A 24934-nucleotide genomic window follows, 5' to 3' on the forward strand; every position below is an offset into this window, starting at 1 on the left:
GCAGATTCGCGTTACATTTGTTGAACGGGACGGAAAAGTTTTTAGCAGATTAGCGTGTAACTTTTGACCATTTCCTATGTAAATGTGTCCTTTGTTCTCACAATGTATTTTCTAAATAAGATGTATTAAAAGTAAATGCGATTGCGCAATTCCTACTTTTAACTGCAACTCCCTGACTTTTAACTGAGTTCTAAAATACGTGGCTGCGTGACGTAATTGTCGTAAATGCCCCCCCCCCCAAAAAAAAATAAAAATCAAATAAAAATCAAATTAAAATGGAAATACATACATAAATAAATAAAATGGCTACATGCTTAGGTATATATACGTTTTGTTTTTTTTTAAATTATAAATAAATAAATATACACATGACAGCACAACTGCAACTCTTAGGATTCACAATTTAATAGAAAAAAAAAGAATGCATGTTTTATAACACACCCCATCAGTATTTATTAAAAAACATCGTTATTTACTTTTTTGTTTTTATTTTATTTACTTTTTTGTTTTTTTAATTGATGTTGCCCAACAATCAGCATAGACGTGAGGTGAATCACAGATCAAGCAGAAACAAAGTAATGGTACAGTGGTGGTGAGTCGGTAACAGTTAACACGCTAGATGGAACAAACGTAACGGCGTAAGAAAAGTAACTGAAGAATGTTTGGTGTTTTTTTTTTTCCAATAATGCCTGCAGGCACTCAAAATACCAGTTCAAGTGGAGAATGCCATCAAGCCGGTAGCACCCGCAGGTGTAATCTTTGACTAGTATATCAGAGCAAGGGCAATAAAACGTAATCAAAGAGTTGAAACTACGGCATCGCCTACATCAGAACATTATCAAACGGAGCTATTGGCTTTTGGGCTGAGATCTGTCAGAATGCTCTGAGAACAACAACTGTGTCTAAAAATACAGAAGTGGAAAGTGGCCCATTGGGTGTTTCAGGTCACAGGTGACTCCTTCTGCCCTGGTTAGAAGTTATCAAATGCAAAACAGTCGAGGCAACTGGGTGTCAGAAATCTCATCAAACACACAGGCAAGAAATTATTACAATCAATCGAGGTTTTTCAAAAGATAATAAATTCTTGGGTCTTTGGTCATGAGATAGACTCAGTTCTACCTTGCCAACAAAAACACCGACCCATTTGCTGTATTGCAACGCATTAACGCATTTTTCATCACGCTGTCACAAGATTGGTAAAACGATGTGATGGCTTTTTTCTTTTCTATTTTCCTCTCCTTTTATTGCACTAACCAACATTAATCAACCACACATGAGAAGGACACGACAACAAAAACATGACAACGTACTTTTAACCCTTCTTAAATTTTACTATAGCATTTCTGGACTGTGGAATTAACAGCAAAAACAACAAAAAACAATCAACCATTGAGACAATGAGAGAAGCAGGACGGTCCAGGATCATTCATTACTTTAAATAAAGTTATAGTTAATCAAGCTTTGCAGTAAAATCATATAACAAAAAAAGATTCAGCTTCATTGACACCAAATAAGAAATTAAATTAGTAGTAAAAAAAAAAAAAAGAAGTATCAACAGAACTAGTGCAATATTTCTGAACCTTATTCAAAATGTCAAACCAACTATTGGATACTCATTGCACAGGTCTTTAAAGACTCTCCCCAGTCCTTGGCTTAAATTAATAAGGAAAAATTCAGGTCTTTGAGAAAATTATATTCAGGCACCTGCATGGACGCAAATTGTCAGACATTCTGTCGTATGGACTATAAAAACTAGAGAGAAGCTGCCTGTTACCTTCTGTCGGTGTGTTAAATTATGTCACAACTATAAATATAAGTGGGTGGACATGTGCGTGGCTGGAGACGTTAAATAACAGTTATTCACGAATTACGCACGGTTGAGAAATGTTCATTTTCTGTTCCTATTACGGCTGCCTTACAACAATCGAACTGAAGGGCTTGCGGTGAAACCCCAGTGAGCTGCGACCTGACAAAGTTCTTAAAAAGCACATTAAAATGGCTCAAAAGCTGCGTCGGGTCCCAACCGCGTGTTACGCCGAATCATTTCGTGCCACGTTGGCATTGTGAGAAATGTGCAAAGGCCATTTTTGGGTGTCGTGTCCAACAACGGCATCATGGCGGAAAGGTTTGGTCGGTGAAATTTGCCGAGAGCCAATCAGCTGTCACAGAAGAAAAGAAGCACAAGCACAAAGACCCGACAGACAGTATCATGGTGAAAGGTACTATACTATTACAGTATAGTCTAGTCAAGGTACTACAGTCTGAAAAATGAAATCCTCCCACGGATTAAATACCTGTGTGAATCACCACTTTTTAGGCATCGAAAACAAAACCATTGAATTAATGTGAGAATGTCCCCTAGAAAGAAAAAAAAAAAATGTATACATAAATCTGCAAGTTAAATCATTTTTTTTTTTTCCAATTAGAATGTCTTCTATAAAACATCACTTTTGGCCATTTTTGTCCTAGTAAAATTGTCACGTTTGAAGATGTGATGAGAAGATTTGACGCCTCTACTTTGTGTTACAGCAGGGAAACTCGCACATCATCAGGTAATATAGTCATCACGTATGACGGTCACAATTTTTCAACTTCTCTAATGCCGTAAAAAAAAAAAAAAATTCTTATAAGAAGAAGACTCACTTATCCTAACATGACTTGACATCATTACTTGAAAATTAACTGGATTCAACCCCTAATTTTAATTTATGTCCCCATTTAGATGTTTAGTTAGTAATTATATTCTGACACTATCTAGAGTTGCCCTTAAATAACAGAGCAAAAACCTTGTGGTCATCATTTTAGCTGCTAACTTTCTCTTTTCCTCTCAGGCATTCCGTCACGTCGAGCATCGTGCACTCAGAGAAAAACGATAAAGCACTTTTCAAAAATAAATATATTGTGTAACTAATATTTCTATGTATTTTATTTTCATTACAAATACGTGTTGTTAGTAACTGGGTGGGTCACATATCTTATCTGCATAGAGTACAATATGTACAGCGAGTCATTTCCAGTGGAGTGTTCAAAGTAGAATTTGTCTGAATACTTAAACAATATCTGTTTTTTCCTGCAGTTTTACTCATTCTTCTAGGTTTTTTTTTTTTAATGGGGCAGCTAATTCAGCTCTGGAGACACCAGCTGCGGAAACACGTCATCTTTCTCCAGTCACGATAAAACTTAAAAAGCACTTGTGGTGCACAAAGGTGGAAACAAAAACACACACTGGCAAAAAGAGAGAGAGAAGCAAAGCTGGATTCTGGTCTCTGACGAGCCACCAATGTTACGATTGGTTTGTTTTTGGACACTTTGAGCAGCACAGGTGCTAGTTGGTAAACTGAAGAAAAGGCTTCCGTCTCAACAGCTGACGACCCCAGCGCCGGGCAACCCGCCGTGGGACGAGCGGCGCAGACAGACTGGATTATGCTAGCGGTAACATATGCGTGACGAATTGGGTGGAGAGCCGTGCCTCCAATGCGAAAGGTGTATTAAAAGTGAATTAAAGCTATAGAATTTCAGTGTGCCATCTAGGTAGTAACCTGCTTTCAAATGGGGCAGACATAACTCTTCACCACCCGAGCGTTAGTCACTGTTAGATCTGTAACAGTAGGGGATCCGTCTGTGAAATTCAACAGAGGCGTGCGTCAATGTTTCTCCCACTGCAGTAGCCCTTGCATAGTTGCCAATTTTCCCGCATCAGTACCTCCTTGAGTGGAAACAAGTGTTTTTTTTTAGTGTGTGTTTGGGAGCGGTGGAAAGGTTTTGTGGAAATTGCCTTTAAATGCTTCTTCACCAGAGAGCTGCAGCAAAAACCGCAAGCAACAAATCGTATAAGAGCACTTCAAGACTGAACAAGTCAGCCGCACTGAAGTGAGCGTCACAGTAGAAAAGTACGGGTGATGGGATTTTTTTTATTTTTATTTTTATTTTTTTCTGTTTGCGCCCCCTATGCTTTTGACATCCCGCCGAGTCAAACCGCAGTATCGAGCACCACTGCTTTTCCCCTTTAATCTGGAAGCGATAGATTCACCGTGTATAGGAAGAACCACCTTGTTAAGGTTGTTGGCTGGTACTTTGAGGAGGACAGAGAGGGGGTGGTCCTCTTATCTCAGGCCGGGTTCCGCCTCTTGGTCTTCAGGCTGCCTGTGCTGCGAGGCCTCGTCCGCCTCCACCTGCGCGGGAGACTCCTGCTGGACTGTCTGTTGCGCAGCTCCGCCCGCTGGCTGAGACTCCGCCTCGGACGCGGCTGGAGACGCGCCGGGATGGACGCTGCTGCTGCTGCTGCTACTGTGAGAGGCGCTCCCCTCCGCGGCTCCCTCCTCTGGCTGCCCGACGGAACTGGTTTCGCTCAGCGACTCGGAGCCTCCGCCCGAGCGTCGGAATAACCTCTGACCTGTGAGGGAAACGCAGAGCTGATGACGAAAGCTGGCGTCCTCAAATAGAGCAACAAAGAAGAAGGTGGACGAGGAGTCCAGGTTTGGGGCGTGCAGGCCACCGTAGCTCACGGGCAAGCTCGGTAGGGGGATAGAGTGAAAGACGCTGCAATCTAAAATGTAACCACTCGATGTCGCCGTTTCTTCTTCAAAATCTCCAAATAATCCAAATATTAATCATTTTAGTGACTCAATTTGACAAGGTGTCTGGAAAGAGAGTGAAGCGGCTTCTTCATAATGCGCTCAATTCAAATTTGATGATTCAGAAAAACAGATTATTTCCTCGCTCGTTTTAAAGAAACCAGACCATTTTTCTACTCATGTCCAAGAAAAACGCTACGATAAATTAAAGCGGGTCAAGAATAGCACGTTTTGTAATCAGGGAGGAAGCTGGCGAAAAAGAAGGTGGATGAGGTATTCAGGTTTGTGTGCGAAGGCCAACGTAGCTCACTGGCCAACTCGGGAGAGGGGTGCAACCTAAAATGTAACCACTTGATGTCGCTGTTTCTTCTTCAAACTCTCCAAATATTACACTCTTAACCTTTAAGCATTGTTTAAAAACAAATGATAAATGTACCCATTCCTAAATACTGTTTCTTAACCTTATGCCTGTGCCCAGGGACCCTTTGGTTTATTGATTTTATTACTCTGTGTTGATATTGTCTGCTGGTGTCTTGTTTGTCCGTCTTGTGCTTGCTTTGAGTTGCCCGTCCGTGTTTTGTTTTTTAATCTCCTCTTGCACGATTTGCAGCTGTGGGGTTCTAAAGTCTTACTGCGTCCGTGGTGTGCATGCACTTGCAAGTCCGGCGCTTTTACAATCGTCGATGCCCGGTGCAGTCACGCTGATTAACGTGCACTGTCGCAAGTCAAATAAGCAAGTCAATGAAATGAATGAAATGGACCGTGTGTTCATACCTGGCAGTCTCTTTGCAGAGGAGGTGGGTGTGTCCTGCTGGGACTGTCTGCCTGCCTGAGCCTTGGTGGAGTATGTGAGCTCTGTGGAGTCCAGGGAAGCTGCGGACACAAAGGACAAAAGTTCAAGTCCCACTGACATCGCAAAGGATGTGAAATTTGTCCGCCGCATTTGACCCCTGTTGGAGCGGTGAGCCGGCAGCGGTGTCGCGCTCGGGAATCATTGGTTAATGGAACAAACTAACACCCAACCCTTGACGCTGAGTGGCGAGCAGGCAGGGGATGGGTACCATTGTACTACCAGGATCGAACCCACACCCTCCCAGTCAGAGGGCGGACACTCTTCCACTTAGCAACTGAGCTTCTGGGGACATTGTGATGGATACATTGTGCGCAGTACCTGATGCAAGGTTGAAGGTCTGGCCTTTCACTGAGCTTTGAATCGGAGAGAACCAGTTCAACATCGACCCGACCAGAGGAAGTTGCCTCATCAACCCCTTTGCAGAAACAAACACAGCGTGAGACGTCCACATTGACAATTTCAACGCTCACATTTAGACTGTTTCTTTTTTGCAAACAAACATAAAACACACAAATCTGCCCACTTAGGTAAACGTGCGTGTTATTTTCGCTCTATTGCTGTTCTCTAGATTGAACAGGAAGATGTGTTGACGGTTTATTCTGACCAAAAAGAAAATACTCATTAAAACACACCTCTTCCATAATCTTTTCTTCATTGGCCTTCAGCAGCTGCTGCTCTGCCTCAATGATGCCTTTCCTCACCACTTCCGTCATGTTCTCCAAAAGCTGCACAAGAAAAAAAAAACATTGTTAAAAAAAACAAAAAAACAACCCACAAATTTGAAGAAATATACCGTGTGCACAAAATATAGCCGTAATGGACGTCACTGTCATTTTCCAGGTAGTTCATTTTGCATGGCTGTCACCAGGCAACACAATCCACAGGCCAGAGGGGAGATTGTTAAATATTATCAGCATTTTATTGCATTTTGTTGAATTATTTTACAGGGAGCAAATAATGGTAACAAAATGCCTCAAGGTTTTCTTGAGCAAAGAGTAAGTGAAAAACACCACAACCCGTGATTACAACTGGTGGCTGTCTGGGCAGGAACTTGATAACAGAGCTTTAAGGTCATCCTGCACTTTGGCTTGAAATGACATCACAATGATATTGCGGCGATGCTCTTGACGAGGGTATAATGACCATGCTGGTGCAATTTCTGCGGAGAAGTGGTGGCGCAACAGCCACGTTTACGGTTGCCAAATCCAAATCCATAAAATACACAATCGGAAAACCCTTTAGGGCAGATCACAAACTAATCAGTTTATATACATTTATTTGCATGCGTGGCTATAATGTGATTGAATCCTTAGTATTACCCGTCCACTCTCCACTATGTCCCTTCCGAGAGTGGCTATCGTGTCCACAAGCTCTGGGACGTCGACATCCTCAGCGACCATGCCAACAAAGATACAGTCCTCCTCCGCGCCGAACTCAGGACCTACAGAAGAGACAGAGAGAAGGAGAGAGAGAGAGAAGGAGAGAGAGAGAGAGAGAGAGAGAGAGAGAGAGAGAGAGAGAGAGAGAGAGAGAGGGAGAGAGTGAGAGAGAGAGAGAGAGAGAGCAATGAACTTAACAGGATCTGCTAGACAGATATGAATTACACTTTTCCAACAAGCTCCTTTCCAAAGAGTGTGAGAAACTAACCGGTGGAGAAGACGATGTCGGTTTCCAGCTCTTGCAGTTTCTTCAGAAGCTCCGTGTTGACTTTTCCCACCTCCTGCTTCTTCCTGCCCTCATCCATGTCGTCAGTCTGCAGCTCGTAACTAGATGTTAAAACATGCAGGACACCGAGTGAAACCCTGATGCCGCGCTGTTGCTTGTTAGAACTCGTTCTCTCAGAGAGAAACATTTTCTACATTAAAGGTACAGTGTGTAATATTTGGCCTGATTTATGAGTTTTATATTGGTAGGTAATGTGATATATTGCCCATGAATACATTCATAAAAATTGCACACACACACACACACACACACACACACACACACACACACACACACACACACACACACACACACACACACACACACACTGCAATCTAAAATGTATCCGCTTGATGTCGCCGTTTCTTCTTCAAAATCTCCAAATAAACCAAATCATTTATTTTAATGCATCAATTTGACAAGGTGACTAAGAAGTGAGTGAAACGGCTTCTTCACAATGTGCTCAATTCAAATTCGATGATTCGGATAAACAGATTATTATTCCTCGCTCGTTTTAAAGAAGCCAGACCATTTTCTACTCATGTCCTATAAATTAAAGCAGCACAACTTTTTATTGAAACCGTTATTTACATCTTCCAGCTATGCTGCACAACATGACATTGCACTCTTGGGCTTGTTATGCGTAATAATTACAGCCTTACCGGACAGCACCGAGGCCAGGCCAACTGAGGTCCTCCACGTACATGAGTGAGGGGCTGTATCGGTGGACCTCCTCTCTGAAATCCTGTCTGAGGCACATTGTGGAGCTCATCACAGGCAGGAGATCAGAGAGCTTCACCACCAGCTTCTCAACATCTTCCTGCTGCGTTCCCAACACTGGAGAAGCGGAGGGGAGGAGAGGTAATCAGGGCCATTTCATGCTCTTACATAGTAGTAATACCTAAAAACAATATGAAGGAATAAGTCACTTTGCCATGTGTTAATATTACCTGCAGCTGTCAGCAGGGGACTGAAGCGAACACATGTGCCCTCGTCTTCAAGCTCCACCACGTCGACGCCACTCGTGGGAACAGACTGGAGCAGCTGCTCGCCGAGCTGAACCGCCAGAGCAGTTCAAAAAGGACACACAAAAAACACAATTTTAAGTGTGTCACATTTCAATTAGGTTATTTGGTGCAAATGAATTTGTATACAAAAAACTGTAGCTACTTAATGGAACAATATTAAGTGGCTACGTAAATAAGCAGAGGTAAATAAAACCAGCAGGAGATTGGAGAGAAGAATTACAGGAATTACTGTCAATTGGGCAATTCAGCAAGCACTGCATTCAAAGTATGCTGCTCTTTTTTCAATTGAAAGTTTCCACACATTTTGTAATGCAAGATTTTTCAAATTGCACATCTAGAGTAAACAGAAACACTAATAAAATTCAATCAATTCATTGTGGCCGAGCTTACGGTGCACTGGGAAGAGAGGCTGGCCAGATCCCACCAATTAAAAAATACCAAGACCTAGCAGACGAGTCTGTCTTAAAGGGGTGGCATGCAACCAGCAGCTACCCCATCGAAGTTGGCTGCCGCGGGCTCCCAGCAAAATCAGGGTGCTACTTCCTACAGAGGATGTGGCTGGAACCCAAACAGTTGAAGAAAGTCAACAGGGACACAGTCGCAGCAGTCAAGTCCAGCTCAAGATGGTTGTGGCTGAAGAGAGCACACAGTTGGGACCCTTCTGCAGGTGAAGGCTAGTCAGTCTTTGCTGCCCCACTCAGGCGAGGTGTTCAGGTTAAGGCGTTTAACACCAGAGACCTTGAGATCCCTGGGAGGGTTGCAACAACGTGGATGCTCAAAGAAAATTCCAACTTGGAAGAAGATCTGCGTCATCGTAGTTAGGGATGCACATGATCGATTAATTCATTAATTGATAGTTGATTGACCTTATCGCTCGGTTGACTGTTGATTGATAAGAGGCGATTTTTCCTGAGAATGTAAATTTCACAATGAAAAATGTGTAAGGAACACATTATTTAACCATTAAATAATGTTGAGGGTCCAATGTGACCCATTTTTACATTAGAAAACAGAAAAAACACCCACAACAACATTTATCCTCTGACTTTAAGTTGACTTGGGTCACATTTAAACTTTTTTGTTTCTAAGTAAGTTGTTCTAGGTATACAGGTATACACCACACCATTTAACAAAAAACTGTAAAAAAAATCTCAATTAATTGCGACTAATTTAATTTAATTTAATTTAATTTAATCAATTCAATTCTTAATCGACAATTAATCGATAACCGATTAGTTGTTAACATCCCTAACCGTAGTTAGTGTAGTTCCTGCGGTTTGAACTCGTAGCAAAGCATCTTTATTTCACCTCAACAAGCCTGTCTGTTTTACTCTTGTTGCTACAGCATCTTTCAATAAATACAACTAATTTACTCTATTAAATTCTTAATCGACAATTAATCGATAATCGATTAGTTGTTAACATCCCTAATCGTTGTTAGTGTAGTGTAATTCAAACCGCAGCAAAGCATCTCTGATGTTTATTTCACCTCAACAAGTCCGTCTCTTTTACTCTCGTTGCTTCAGCATCTTGTTAAAGTGCACTGCAATATCACATGCCTCGTTATTGCATTTATAACGCACACGCACGCAAGCACGCACGAGCTAGGCTGGGCACAGGTAACTCACCCATCTGTTGAAGGCATCGAGTACTTCTTTCTCCCCAGCGCAGTAACCTTCCACTGAACCCCGACTGGAAGCTACCACAGAAAACAGGTTTCACCTCTTATTCAAATATCCAAGCCTAATCTGAGTCTGTAGTCTTTTCACTGACATGCATGTCTGAGATTTGAGGTACGTTCATATGATTTCTACAGAATTACCCTTACCAGCACTCATATCCTGGCAAAACTTAAAGAGCACGACTGGGGAGCTCAGCTCGTCCTCCACCTGTTGAAGACACAAAGACACAGCTCAGACACTGGAGGGACTAGGGAGTACCATCACAGTATCATCATTATAGATTGCAAGCTGTACGTCATGCGAACATTGAAAACCATACGGAAAGGGTGTGATGCAAGCATGGCTCGGAGATTCTCGAACTCTGTGTTCATGCCAAATGAATATAGAGCACGTCCGTGCTGTCCAAAAGAGTTGGGACACTGCTTGAAATGGCACAATGCGGTTTTTAGACGCCTATCAATTGAATACAATACAAAAGGCAACATTTAAATGAAAAAACAAAACAAAAAAACGGTCCTTTAAAAATTCCAATGTGAATTTGATGTTGATAAAAGTTGAGATCATGACATTTTTGTTGCATCAAATACGTATTCAAATTACTTTAAGTGGGCTTGAAAGAAAATTTTAAATTGTTTTCCTTTTTGAAATGTATATTACCTTTATATTACATTATGTTAATAGACGATATTAACTGACATTTTCTGAGCAATTATAATTTAAAACAATGAGATTTGTTTTTTCTTTATAACAAGTAACTGAAAAAGCTAAACTCCCAGCCACCTTAGTAGCTGGTATGCATCCTAAATGTCAATGGATTATGGCAACAACAAAAAAAAGAAGGTTATTTTACTTTGAAATCACATCATTATTTTATAATCAAACATCTACCAATATTCCAAACAGTTGTGTTTGAAGCATTCCACGGCTTCTACAAACTTTCGCGCTACGTCCCTACATGTTGCATAACGTTCTAAAAAGATAACACAATTAGGGTTGATTTACAGTAAACCCTTTTATGTTGTCTTTGCTCCATTTTCAACGGATTGGACATTATTCCATATGTCCTTCTTGCAGCATCCCAGCTTATTTGGTGATAGTGTCACGTATGGGGTGCAGCTATGCGTCGATGCCTTTCAGTGTTATGGAGCAGCACACACCAAATCTTCATCAGAGCTCATCTTGAAGATTTGGCCAGACAAAAAGAACGCTGACAAACCTAAAGTGACAAATAATGGTTGCGAATAATTTTGTCTTATTTTGACCACTCCATTTTCACTGTACGATACTATGGACCTGAATAACTGTAAACCATGCAACAAAAGGTTACTGAAGCAAGCACTATCAAGACACACTAATGAGTTTATCACAGAGGGTTGGCATTATGAAGACGTTATCCTATTGTTTTTTTTTTTTCTTTATTTAGGCAGTTTCATTCAAACACAGTCAGATTCAGGGAGACACTAAAAACCCGTAGTGAAGCCCATCATGGTCTGTGGAGGTGGAGGCAAGCATGACGCCAGAGTGGGGCAGGGATTGCAGTACTTGTGTTTCTGGCATGTTGATGTGAGGGTCATGAATAATTCAGCAGCGTGTTGCACGACAGGAACATTTTCAGCCGCTGACATAAAACCGCTGTGCTTAAATGTGCCTCGTGTTGTTTTCTTGCACTTCTGGTAAATCACAGCCAGGCATTAAATCTTTAATACCTAGAACAAGACGCGTCACTTCATTGCCTAAATGTTCTCAATAATTATTAGGTACTAGAATTGTCAACTGGTGGGGATCAATAAAGTTCTGTTCTGACTGCTTCCCCATCATTTAAGTTTCAGGCCCAGTTGTGGAACAGCTCAAGTGGTTAATTACTAAAAACCACAAGTACAACAAAAAACACTATTTTTATTGGCCAAACTGGTTGCCATTTAAAAACCTGCAAACATAACATGGCTCTCAAAGCCAGGCTGTTCCATTAAGTAATGATACTGCTGATCGCTGCAAATGGCATCAAGGCTATGCACATATTCAGGATCACAACACCACCCTGAGTATGTTATGACTAAAACGACTCACAAGGCAATAATGAACACGTAGCCCCCCCCCCCCTCACAAGACTCAATCCTTAATCCCCGCTGATGGTGGGCTTGCAAAAAAGCTTCAGTGGCCGCTAGCAAGTGGCAACATCAAAAGTGACGTTCCAGCGGAATTGTGTGCAAGAATCACTGCAAGAATAAGGTACGATCAAGGACAAACGGGGCCAATAAAGCAAAGTTAAAGCAGTCACTCAACTGAGACTGAGTACGGCCGAGAAATGACAACTACAGTGGATTTTTTTTCTACTACTGTCATGGTAGTCTGACTACTCTGACCACCACTACGACTAAACCAGGTCAACGCAAGCAAACTTTGCAGAAACACTGGCTCTCCACTAAAGAAACAGCACGTTGTACGCTGTAAACTCAAAGAAACCTGAACAACAGGACAAACCGGCCAGTCGTTTGCTACCCTACCAGCCGAGTTGGTATCATTAATAGGACTGGAAAACCAACATTGTTATTGTTGACTGTATTGAAAGCCTTTCTGCGTATGTCGCCCACGGCAGGAGTAGAACATAATGTCTGCAATACAGAATATTTACATAGTACCTAAAGGGCACGACTGGGGGAAATACCAAATCATATTGCCATACTTAACCTGCTGCCACTACTGTAAATCCCAGATATAAATCAAATAGCTGAATGGTTGATATTATATGGCAGCAGCAGCTTTAAATGATAACCCAAAGAGGTGTTCTTTAGAATTTGTTATTAAATAATAATAGAAGTCGGGGTGGTATTCTAATCATTTTTATTCCAATGCAAATAATACATTCCTATAAACTGAAAGCAAATCAGTTCGGGGTCAACTCACAGAGCATGTAAGAACTTTGATATTCGTTTTCTTCCCTGAAGGACAGGCTGGTTAGGCAATTGACTTGAGTCAATCTAATCAAGCTTGAATTTGGGTCCGGTGGAAGACATCTCCCCAAGGAATCATTGACCTGATCGTTTGATTTATTTATCCAGACAACGGCAAGAAAAGAAAAGGAGACGCGGCCAATTGCCGACGCGCCCATTCATTATTCATGACCCTTGTTTGTCAAGGAGGTGGCGTGAGAGAATGAGTGTGGAGAGGCATTCCCTGAAGTACCTCAAAGAACATGCCTGAGTGGTCCACATCCTAAACAATTAGGAAGAAGTGAACAGTCCATCAGCCAATGGAGACCGAAATACCGCTGAGCCGATGCGAGTGAAGGGAGATGGTTGAGGAGTGACAGGAGGAAAAGAAGAGGAAGAAGGGGGTGGGAGAGAAAGTAGGGTTGGGAGGTGTGGGGTCGGGGGAGGAGGGCAGGAAGTGAGGGAGACAGGCAGAGGCTTGGTGTCCCACCTACAATAGAGAGCATGAGAGAGCCCAGAAAGTCCCGCAGCGAGGCCCCGGAGATGGGCGGGATCGGCGACACCTTGCCCTGGAACCGAGGCAACCCACACTCACACACTGGCCACGTACTCCCACTCGCCCGCATTTCGTCTCAACTGCGACAGTGGAACTGAAACCCCCGCAGCCTCTCCGCAATCATCAAGGTCCTTACGCACCAGGCAAAAGGCTAAGCGACGCGAAAATGCAGATTTTTTTCTGTACACACCGAGCGTGACGCGAATATGCGTATAAAATTCGCAAAGTGAATGAAGTTCGGGGCTTTTTCTGTCGCGCCGAGGGAGGAACAATGGAGTCGACTACATCCTCAAGTGCGGATGTCCTGGTGATGGTTGGATTAGAAAAGAAAAACAAAAAGAATAGAAGTCTTTGGGTACACCCAATGTTGTCCTTGAGAAAGGTGTTGCAGCCGTTAAATTAACCACTTTCGTATGGCTAGTACCTTAGTTTGTAGTGGACATGTATATTCTGCTTATTGTATTGCTAAAAATGTTTATTATCATTATTATCATTATTTGTTTTTGCTGTCTTGAGAGGGCGTGTTGTGTGCGTCAGTTTTTTGTAGGGCTGGGACGATATGCTTTCCTCCAGATTCGATTCTTCTACGATTTTTTTTGGGATGCCGATTCGATTTAAATTGCGATTCTACGATACTGTCGATTTTCTCAATTTTTAGTCTGCTTTTTAAAACACCGGTGAAACAGTTGAATGATTGCAATTATGATTGAAATGTCTGCGAAGTAGAGTTGAGTAAAAACATTCGCCCTCTGCTGGAGAAAAGTGGCCACTTTTTCCAACCCGGCTCAACAGACTAAAAGGACGCAAGTTTTTTGTACAAAAAGATGTATTTGAAAATAGTAAAACAAAAAAAAAAAAAAGGAATACTGATGTGAATCAATTTTTCCTTTGGAAGTGCTGATAATTTAGAAAGCTTTTCGAAACTGATTTGAACGAAAGAAGTGTGGCAACCGAGAAGTTTTGTTTCACTTGCGAAAAAAAGAACAACCGCGTTCTACACCTAAAAGTTGCTTTACAAGTAAAAGCTGACATAAGAGGAGATGGGTGAGTTCCGAACAAATTACCAAAGTTTTAATGTGACATCATTGACATGCCAACATCATTTTGATTGGTTAGAGGTTCAGCCGTTAAAAGCTGGGAAAAAAATAACAGTCACTTTTTCGCTCTGCGAAAATTTGCTACCTGTGTGTACAGTTGCATTGACTTCAAGAGGTTTTAAAAAATCGTGAATTATTCGCCTGGTGAATTCGCTCCCGGTGTGTAAGGACCTTAAGAGTGCATTCGTAGTTCTTTTTTTTTTCTTCTTCTTTTTTTTTAAACTCTACAGCGGGTTTCAGCGACACTGTGCGACGGGTCTCCCCACAACTCTTTGATTGTTCACTGGATTTACAACGGTGATGAAACCCAGATACATAAATGAGGCATTAAATTGAATTACATGACAAATGCAGGTTGCGGATGCCAGTGAACAAGCCTTGAAGGTGAGTCTAAACCCACGGAGGTCGTTATTGTTTCAGCTAAAATTTGAGTTAATTGATTTTTTTTTTTTTTACCATGCTCAACGCCTCGAGGACAGAGACCTCTGTCTCAAGCAATTCCTAAAACACAAAAGGGATTTTTCTTCTTTTGATTATTCAACCATGACATGCGAGCCACATTGCGCTAATCCTGATTTTTATGCCAACAAGGATAATAGTTGGCTGGTTTTATGACCGTCATTAATGGGGGACATCAGGAGAATCAGTGTTTTGGTACCATACTTGGCACCACATCTTCCGTTTCTTTTTTTGTATTTACTGTATCTTGGTAAATAGGTATTTTGCTCCATCTGGGCTGAATTAATGCTCCATCGTATGACGATAGAACCAAACCAGAGACTACAAAGATACATTCAAACTTCAGAGGACACCTTTGGAGAAAAGCAATGTACTGTACAACTTAACATTGACACAGCGGCAGTTGAATGCAGTGGAAGTAAAGGTTGTAGACATTTTTTCTGAAATGGCAAAACACGAGGAGACGACCTACCGAGGTTTTGATGGAGGTCAAAGCCTTGAGCTTCTGCAGAAGTTGCTGGCTCTAGTGGGAAACGATAAAGATGAAACGATTGATTTTCCACTTCCTGCCACACTCCAGCCTTCTCCATGTTGTCATTCCATAAGTGAAATTCAAGTGACATTGACTTTTATTTTATTTTAGATAACACACTGTTTTATATAAGCAGGAAACAAGCAGAATAACTTGGTGTCATCCTAAAATGGTCTTTGTTATTTTACCCTAATTAGGAAATGCATTGACAGTTGGTATTTAGTAACTCGGTCTCTCCAAAAAGCAAAAATCTGGAAAATTCAGATGAAAGCAAGTGACGCTCACCAGCGCAGTGGCGTGTCGGATCTTTTCCACGATTCCATTGTGTCCCAGGTACTGCAGTGAGAGCCAGAGTGGAAGGGCCCTCAGCTTCGCCACCGGCTGGCTGGAGGTCAAACCTGCAGCCAGAGACTAACGCAAAGACCACGCAGGTGAGAACAGAAAATATTCCCTCAATCCACAGTGTTCAATTGAATTGTGTGCACGTACCAAAGCCGGGTCTTCGTGTCTGTAGAGAGTTGCAGCAGTGACGGCAGGCAGTCCCAGCCATTGGCCTGGTGTCAGGGTGACGCTGTCACACCTGGCGGCAGCCTGGGAGGGAGAGAACACAGGTGATGTGAGCAGTGTCCCGGTTGGCGGGACCAACTATAGGAACAGATGAACAGGCTGTTTTCTTTTATTCTTTGTTTTGCTGATGGTTCTTTTTAGAGATGAGCAAGTGAAATGACATCTTGTCATCTGTAAAAAAAAAAAAAATTAATAAATCTAATGTAGTAATGAGGGTGCCTTTGGGCAGAGGCGGGACATAACAAAGTACAAATACTTTGTTAATGTGCTTTAGTCAATTTCTTAGGTATCTGTACTTTAGCTGAGTATTTCTTTTTCTGACCACTTTTTAGTTATACTTTGTACATTTACACACAAATACATGTACTTTCCACTCCTGACTTTGGGAAAAAAACATACTTGTTGCTTTGAAGTTTAAAAGTATAACGTTTCTTATTGGCCACGTTTTGAAAATTTGCCCCTTTCCCTGATAGTCACCATTAGTGGAGCGAGAGGAGCTACAAAGTAAATACACTCAAACAGAGTCCTCAACATCTTTACTGACCGCACCGCCAAAGTCAATGAGAGTATTTTAAACGCTGCATTACCAAGATGAACGAGCTGACCTGACCCAACGCCAGGGTTGCCAGGTTGACCCTTGAAATGAAAACACAACACAGATAAATGTGGCAGACAAGACCGGGGGGTCAGAACTGAACAACTGAGCAATATTCCTGCTGATAAGTGACAGATAGTAGCAACACACTGTGCTGAGTCTCCCCTCAGTCCACACACGTTGAAGAAATAAAATAATAATCATCTTAAACAGTCAGTTTTGGTACATGTGTTTAACTGTTTATATGCAGAAGGATATAATCAGCTTGACCCACCCTTCCACATGGAGCCACATGCTGTACTGATCACATAAATCCTTCAGGCGGCCTAACTTGTCTGTGTGTCCTGCACCAGGGGTGCCTGGCGGGGGACAAAAGAGACACAAATCATCATCAACAAGTCTCATCATCAAGGATTCCGACTTATTTTCTGATTGTTGCGTCGTGTTTATTAGTTTTACCTGCGTTGGCAATTAATAGCAAAGGAAGCTTTCCTGCCTCTACGTCCTCCTTGATTAGTTTCTCCAGCAGTGCAACATCCTGACGTCAAGACAAACGGGGCATCAGTCCATTTGAATACATGTACAAATTAGGGCTGTCAGCGTTAACGAATTAATCGCGATTAATCGAATACAATCGCCGCGCAGCGATCGTTTCGCCGTCTGGTCTATTTTGTGCGCGAGCCGCGTCAAACTGGACAGGGAGTCACTCAAAGAAACACGAGAAAATCTGGTAAGTCTTCAAAATAAAAGCGGTTTTCAAAATAAAATACCGCAATTGACAAATGCGATAATAATTGTGTACGTTATATTTAAAAACAGAAATGCAAAATAACAGAATTTTACACATGCGATTTAAACCATGATTAATCGCAGTTAACTACGAAGATTCTGCGATAAATCGTGATTAAAAAATTAATTGCTTGACAGCCCTAATATAATTATTTTTATTTTTTTTCAAAAATGTCTGGAGTATTACTTTGAATCATCCTACCATTTGATGTTGGGATCCGAAAACAGTGTTGCATGGGACTGTGCACAAACTGGAGAGAGGCAGGCCAAGCTAACAAGAAAGAAACAAAAACAGATTAACTAGAATTTTTGATGTCTGTCCACAAAACAACAGCAGATGAATAAAAGAAATAGTGGATACCGAAAGAAATTTCTATATAAAAACGAATATATACAGATTTTGATTCTACCTGGCTGCACAGATGCTGTCCCAGTCCTGGCCTGCCGGAGGCGCTGTGATAGATGACTGGCTGTTTGGCACTGAGGACGCCGTATCCCTCAGAGGCGTACTCTTCATAGCGAGCGTTGATGACCAGCCTACACACTTTGACCAGGCCGTCCCTGTCATCCTCATGGAAGTAGGCCGAAGCGTTCTCGTACCTGCAGAGACACAGTGACTTTGATTATTCGGGCAGCAATGAACAACGACCATGATTAAGTCCTCTATACACACAAACAGAAAGTGTTTTATTTTAAATCAAGCATTTAAAAAAAAATAATAATAATTCATGTATTTTATGTTTTGACCATTAGAGACAATACTTTTTATCATTATTATTATTATTGTTATTATTATTTTAGAAAGACTAATTAATTAGTGGTTGATTGTGTCAATTTCTGTTGTTAATTATCATTTTTTCTTTTTTTAATATTGTGAGTGGCAATTGAGGTGCACTTTGAACTGCCTGTGTACCAAAGGGGTTAAAAAAACACATGCGTATTACCTTCCAACACAAGACCTTATTTCAATAGAAAACAAAAATTGATCAAGCTATATTAATGTCGCTATGTACACGCAGCACAATGAAACATGTATCAAGCGAAGCGAAATCCCAATATTTCTGCAAAATTATATATATATATATACACACACACTATGATATATTATACTATTATTTCTCCTTTTATAACTATGACGTGTTCATTTTATTCACTCGTTGTTTGCTGCACAATTCACCAGATTCGGCCTGATCCATTTTTCAGGGATGACTGCAACACTGGCCTACAGTCTTGTGTTGGTTCTTACTGTCTAATAACCATCAGTGCCCCGGGGTCGTGTGAGGTCGCACCTGAACAGCCTGCAGAGCCACAGTGTCGTGTCAGAGAGGATCCTGGTGGTGAGCTTCCTCAGCTGCTCCCGCTCCAGCACCGAGATGTACGCTGCCAGGCTGTGACCCAACAGCGCCATGTGACCCTGCTCGGCCACATTCTGCATCCTCCTGAGGGATCATGGGAAAATGGCTTTTTGGCCGTGACGACATCACAATAGAAACTGTCAAATTGCTAAAAAAATTTGACCTTTGAAATTTGGCTTGATTTTATGATTTTTATATTGGTAAAAGCTTAAAATACAGCTTACGGTTCTTACATACATATATATAAGAACATACAAAAAGCAATAAGGTCCTAAACTTAATTGAAAGGGCTGATTCAGAACTTTGGACACAGGGCCTCATTTCCAAGTTAGCCAGTGTGCTGTAATTCATCAGTGGAGACCGCTTCACCAAACTTCATCCAGTCCTTCTAGTTTCGCTGGTACATCAACGGCTTCTGCTCGCCTGCCAATGAAAAACAATCCTACCCGCTCCGTGGTTACACGCGAGGCAAATCAGTTTTAACACCAGACCATCAATGTAAATGTCCGTGTTGATAGGATGATGCTAGAAATATAATTACTCTTGCCTCGCATTGCATGTTTAAGGGAATAGTTTCTCAGCAGCAACATAATTACACTTCCTGGAGCTAGAAGCAGATTGATGTTAGCTGGACTACTTGGCTCTTTTATTTAATATTTATTGATTTATTTTCTACAGAAGCTGTAGAGTACAGTGCCAGGTGAAATTCTGCTGCCGCTGTGAATCACCACTACTGGTCAATAGCACACTGGCAACCACCCCTTTAAAGTTGGAGCCCAAACAGACTATAAAAGCAAGAGCTGGGCAAACTGTTTGACTGGTGCGGCCACGGTGGGTTCTAAAATTTGACTGAGGGGCCGGAGCAGCAGCAGACGGATGGAGTGTTTTTGTGACCCAGCTCATAGGAGGAATAAATATATCATGGAATATGTAGAAAACGTGCAGAAAATACACAAAATATGTGCTTTGAAGACAATAAAACAATAAAATGGATGAAATACAGCTGTTTTATGACTTCCTTACTATTTCCATAATTTCTTCAAGTTCAGCAGGCCGGATTAAAAAGTTTAACGGGCCGGTGTTTGCCCACGTCTGCTATAAAGTCTACTCACTGTTGACTGGGCTTGTCTTCTTTGTCCTCATCTTCGTGAATGAGGTTGTGCACGAGGTGCAGTATGGTGGCAACATCCTGACCGCTGCACATAAAAGAATGGAAGAAGGACGGAGGTCAACGTTAGTTCTTATATAAGGAACAGAGACTGGCGTGGCTGTGTGTGTGTGTGTTTGTGTGTGTGTGTGTGTGTGTGTCTTACTCTGGCTGTAGGGGTCCGGGGATGGTGGCTCTTGTGGAGAACTGACTCTCTGCTCCAGACGCCAGCTCACTGAACACACACAAACACACACATACAGATACACATTTCAAAACCCACATTTTACAGTCACCATAGAATATTCATAAAATTATTACAAGCGACACTAGCTGCGCTTTCATTACCCCTAGAATGGCGCAAAACCTAAATATCGCAATAAAAAACTGGTAATGGAAACACTTAAACATTTCGAAAACAATTCTGAAAATATCGCTTTTATTTTGCGAAAAAAAAAAAAAACTGCAATGGAAACGCAGCTAGTGTTAATGACATTTGAAAATGACAGAAATGAGTTTGTTTCTCTTCTCACCTCTGTCCATCTCCCAGGATTCTCATTGCTTCACTCAGGTTCATGCCCACCCGCACCAGCGTAGAGTCCACCATCATCTAAAGTGTGTGTGTGTGTGTGTGTGTGTGTGTGTGTGTGTGTGTGTGTGTGTGTGTATGTGCTGGGAGACAATTAAGTACATCAGAATTAACATTTTTAAAAATTTGTCACACAAGCGATGTGAATACATGGATAAATGGGAATTTTACAGTGTGCTTGCATGCAGTTCCAGCCAAATGTAAAGGAAAAAAAACACATAAAATGTGAAAAACCCACCTCAATTGCATCTAATTCACTGTATACCAGGGCAGACTGGGAGGCCATAAAACAGGCCAAAGTTTCGCTGTGTAGTTAGTTATCTGCCGATAGACTGTTCTCAGTGTAATCACGCCGAAATCTTCCTCTACAGTAAATATTCACTCGCACTAAAGCAGAGATTGTTTTTCCTTCAGGCCCACAATGCACCAACTGACTCGGGCTTTTCTTTTGCATGTCGGAATGTGAGACAGTGCAGTGAGACAGTGCAGTGAGATACCAGCAGCACACTTCCAAATGCCTTCAAGACGTAAAAATCGCTTCATTGACAACAGGTGCAAGGAATGCAATGAATTTTCACAAATTTATGTGTTAAATACAAATGCAACATTTGACATAATCGTTCAATGTGAATGGTGGTTCTTTTGTCGTGGGTGTATTCTATTATTCTAGAAAAAAAAAAATTCAAATTCAACTTCCTTTGCAGTAAAAATGTTCATTTTGCTTTAAACTGCACCACATTTGTGGGATGAGCCGTACGAGTTGAGTTCTGGAAGGCAACGCCAGGCCGATGAGAGCTACACGTCTTGGTTGGCGGCAGAGTGACGATCTGGGGCGGCGAGCGCTTGCCATCCCCAAGAGTCCACAGTCTGGGACCAAACTCTGGGACCCACAGAGCAGGTGCACTAAATCCAGAATGTTGGGGGTGGAGAGGACGGAGTGGCCCAACCGGCGGTGTTGACTGCTGACCTCCAGCCCACTGAGCACTGCTGGGATCAGTTCGGGGCGTGCCGTTCATGCCCGGGCACGTGAGGGTGTGGGTTCGGAATGTTATGGCGTTGCCACAGCAGCGTGCGACCGGACTGGGGACCAGTTTGAGGAAGAGGTGGAGGTGGAGGTGCCAGGCTGCGTATGGGTCATCGACATAGAAAGCCACCCACGACCATCCAATCCAATCAAACAACAACAAGCTACAGGCCAACAATCTATATTTGACATTTTCTCAGTTTCTCACTATCTGTATTATAATTACTTCTACGGATTAGAGTGGGTATTCAGAGGAAAGGTGGACAAATGAGACGTGTAAAAAAAAAAAATCCTGTGAAGCAACACCTGTTTCAAAATCCAGCTGCAGAGATGCTTTATCTCAAGCTGTCAGCGAGTGATAACGCACAATGTTCTCACACCGGTGGACAAGGTCGAAGGACTGATCAATGCAAAACAGCAGGGTCCCAACTATTAACTCGCCTGTTGTCTGCTTGTACGCTTATTTAGCCCTATATTCAAAAGATGACGTGTGGAACTTCACAAAGACGCAACTTCAGGTGTCTGTACGTACACGTGGATAATTAAACTCCCATTAAAATGCATTGTTTAATAGACCAGATTGTGAGTATTGTCAGAGGCAAGCAGACGTTCCCTCACCCGCGCAGCGCCTGAGGCGGTTCAGCCCTTTTGTTGTCTTAGGAGCAGCGAAGACAACCACATCCTTAACGAGGATTGGCATCAGGAACCGGATCCAGATAAGAGGGAATCGTTAAAGCCCTGTCGTCTTAGCCCATAGTCAACACCAACATACTTTGTTATGTGCCAACACTATTTGATCTGTATGTATTTGATATTGTCATGAAGCATATCTGTTTGGCAAATTTCATTTTGACATTTTAAGCTAACACAATCAGCTTTCAGTGATAACAGAAAAATAAAGTCCCTGATATGATGTTTGTGTATAATTTTTATTTCCTCTGAGCAAGTAACATACTATTCTGCGTCGTAACACTAGACCGGTTAAGGCCAATTTAAAAAGTGTGGAAATTATAATGCATTTGTTATTTGCACAGCCAATGTGTGTTTACCTTGTACAGCTGCTGCAAAAGAACAATGGGGGTGGGGAAAATCACCTTTGATATGAGCGGAGACTCTTTATGGATGTGCAACTCCTTACAACATGTCATTGAGAATTAGTGCTTTTATGTCAGACAAGAGAATCAAGATCCAAGTGTCTGAACAATGAAGAGCCTTCACATTTTCTATTGCCGGTCAAACAGGATGCTAAAAATAATCTGAAGAACCTTCTTAGTAATTACCTTGATGACATTTGTACTTCCTCCTTTCCACTTCCTTACATACATTTAGCATTTATGTATCTAAATAAGGGCAATCAAAATACAATTCAGTGTAGATGTGTATGGCAAGGGGTTTTGTTGATGATACCAATGAAAACACACACTACACACGCAATCGACACTCATTATCTTCACGCTGTGTGCAATTAAATAAAAGCACGTTGTGTAGTTAACGTTAAAAAAAAAAAGAAAAAAAAAAAAAGAAGGCAAATGTCTACCGCTAAAATATTTCCTGCAGTTTGCAGTATTGAACTACACGAATGATAGCGATAAATCAAGATCAACCCGTCCGTTTACTAAAGTCCACCATGTGGCCCACAAACACTGATTTGTGCGAACAGCTGTGTCCTCATGAAGGGAGGCTCTACCGAGTATCGTCAACGACAATCGGGTGCGTTTCTGATCCGCATCGGCCAACGTAATGGGTTGTCATTACTTCTCCATGTGACAGCAATGGACAGGATCAAAGCAGAGCGGAGGGGAGGGGAGAGGAGAGGAGGAGGAGCCGCCGTCTCCTCACTGGAGACTTGTCATGTGATTTCTCTCAGCTGAAAGGAAGTCACTGCCCCACTGGAGGGACTTTATATCCTGGAATGATGCACCAAAAGGAGGATTTTAACAGGGGCTTGGTCATGAACAGCGCCTTGGGTGTGTCTAACACCTACTGTCAGTGTTGACATTATTCCAGCATATACACACACATCTCTGTTTAATGAAAGAATTCCCTCAAAGTTCTATGATAATGGAATATTATCATAGAATATAATGGATATTTGATGAATACAATGACTATAAGTGCTACTGGGAATGCAATACTGCTTTAGAGCAAAACCTTTCCGTAAAAAAAATAAATTACAGTGGAAATATACACAAGCTTCGCTGTTATCTCAACGTACGTGGCATGGCTATGACAGGTGCAACGCAGCCAGAATCGTCCCAGTTTGTTGGAATGACCTGAGCGCTACTCGCTCCTGCAGTCTCCTCTCCTCTCCTCGTACAACCGCAATGTCAATGGCAACCTGTCACTCGGGGGAATGTCACTGATAAAAAAAAAAAAAAAAAAAGACACACGCACGTCCGTACGAACACACACACATACACGCGTACGAAACTCCTTATCGAGACACGGGACAGAGCCGAGTGTCGGCTGCGCGAGCTGTGACGGGCAACGAGCTAGCTAGCAAACACAGCCTCTCACAGCTGACCGACTTGTGCTTACCGTCACTGCACGCAAGCGAAACGCTCCCCGGTCGGTTCTTCCAGGATAAAACAAGAAGACCCGTAAACGTCTCGGTCCCCTCTCTTTTTTTTTTTTTTATCCTGACACTTCGGGAATGTGAGTAGCAGCGCTGATTCTGACGCGTATTTACTGCCCCCCACGACTTCCTCCTGTAGTCCTCAGATTGAACCGGACAGTTTACTTCCTGGTTTGCCGAGCGACGTGCGTTCCACGTTGGCAAAGGCGACGTCACGCACGTCACGATGGGACTGCAGGCCAGTCAGGTGCGGACCAAGGACGTATTATAATCCAAACGGCGCTATGATGTGCGATGTGCATGGGAATTTGAAGCGAACAACAAATTAACTCGCGATAATGTTGCGTTTAAAGACCAAGTGTGGCATTTAGCATTTAGTGGCAACTAATAATATATATATTTTTTTTTAAAAAGACACAGAATTGCTAATGAATATGTTGTGACACAGTCTGTCCACCACCGACGAAGAAACACATTCTTTATGTAAATATAAACGCCTGACACTTTGAAAAAGCAATTCATTGTTGGTGCCTTTACGTAAGTAAAACAGTACGTATTTACAAATTGATATGTTTTAATAAATGTTATACCAACAAATACACATGAAACATTGGTTCAGGTTAATCTTTGTTTCATTACCAAATTGTGTCCTCCTCCTCTCCATTTAATTTATCTTTGTTTTGAAAGGTCTTTGTTAATACTAAAGGGGATTAAAAAACTGCATTTACTAGAAATATGCTTTCCATGTATATTTTTATTCTGGTATCATTTTTTTTTAAATATATATATAATGAATGTAATACTAACATGAAGTGTTGAATTACCAGAGAGGTCTGTTTCAGATTGAATAGTGTTCCTTACCTCCCACTTCTTTCTGC

The 24934-nt window shown here is 41.9% G+C and overlaps 1 protein-coding gene across 2 annotated transcripts; it reads right to left on the bottom strand.

Moving 5' to 3' along the window:
• Positions 1–383: 383 nt before the first annotated feature.
• pdxdc1 (pyridoxal-dependent decarboxylase domain containing 1) lies at positions 384–24238 on the bottom strand. Of its 2 annotated transcripts, XM_076032441.1 has the most exons (24): positions 24031–24238; positions 20402–20540; positions 20035–20103; positions 19834–19917; positions 18656–18805; positions 17777–17966; positions 17569–17637; positions 17037–17115; positions 16852–16936; positions 16570–16618; positions 15905–16006; positions 15701–15826; positions 15356–15406; positions 14881–14925; positions 9988–10048; positions 9788–9858; positions 8082–8187; positions 7794–7968; positions 7075–7193; positions 6747–6868; positions 6060–6152; positions 5746–5842; positions 5349–5447; positions 384–4393 (listed from the first exon to the last, which is right to left on the bottom strand). In XM_076032441.1, the coding sequence occupies exons 2-24, from the start codon at positions 20476–20478 to the stop codon at positions 4104–4106; spliced, it is 2409 nt and encodes an 802-aa protein (XP_075888556.1). In that variant the 5' UTR covers positions 20479–20540; positions 24031–24238; the 3' UTR covers positions 384–4103. The 2 variants fall into 2 exon arrangements, with proteins under 2 accessions (XP_075888556.1, XP_075888557.1); XM_076032442.1 differs by lacking the exon at positions 14881–14925 and having other exon boundaries at positions 24031–24237.
• Between the last annotated feature and the right edge of the window lie 696 nt (positions 24239–24934).

The sequence above is a fragment of the Nelusetta ayraudi genome, unplaced genomic scaffold, assembly GCF_046127955.1.
Source record: "Nelusetta ayraudi isolate G7.1 ecotype Tasmania unplaced genomic scaffold, CSIRO-AGI_Nayr_v1 ptg000034l, whole genome shotgun sequence".
In the NCBI taxonomy this organism is placed as follows: domain Eukaryota; kingdom Metazoa; phylum Chordata; class Actinopteri; order Tetraodontiformes; family Monacanthidae; genus Nelusetta; species Nelusetta ayraudi.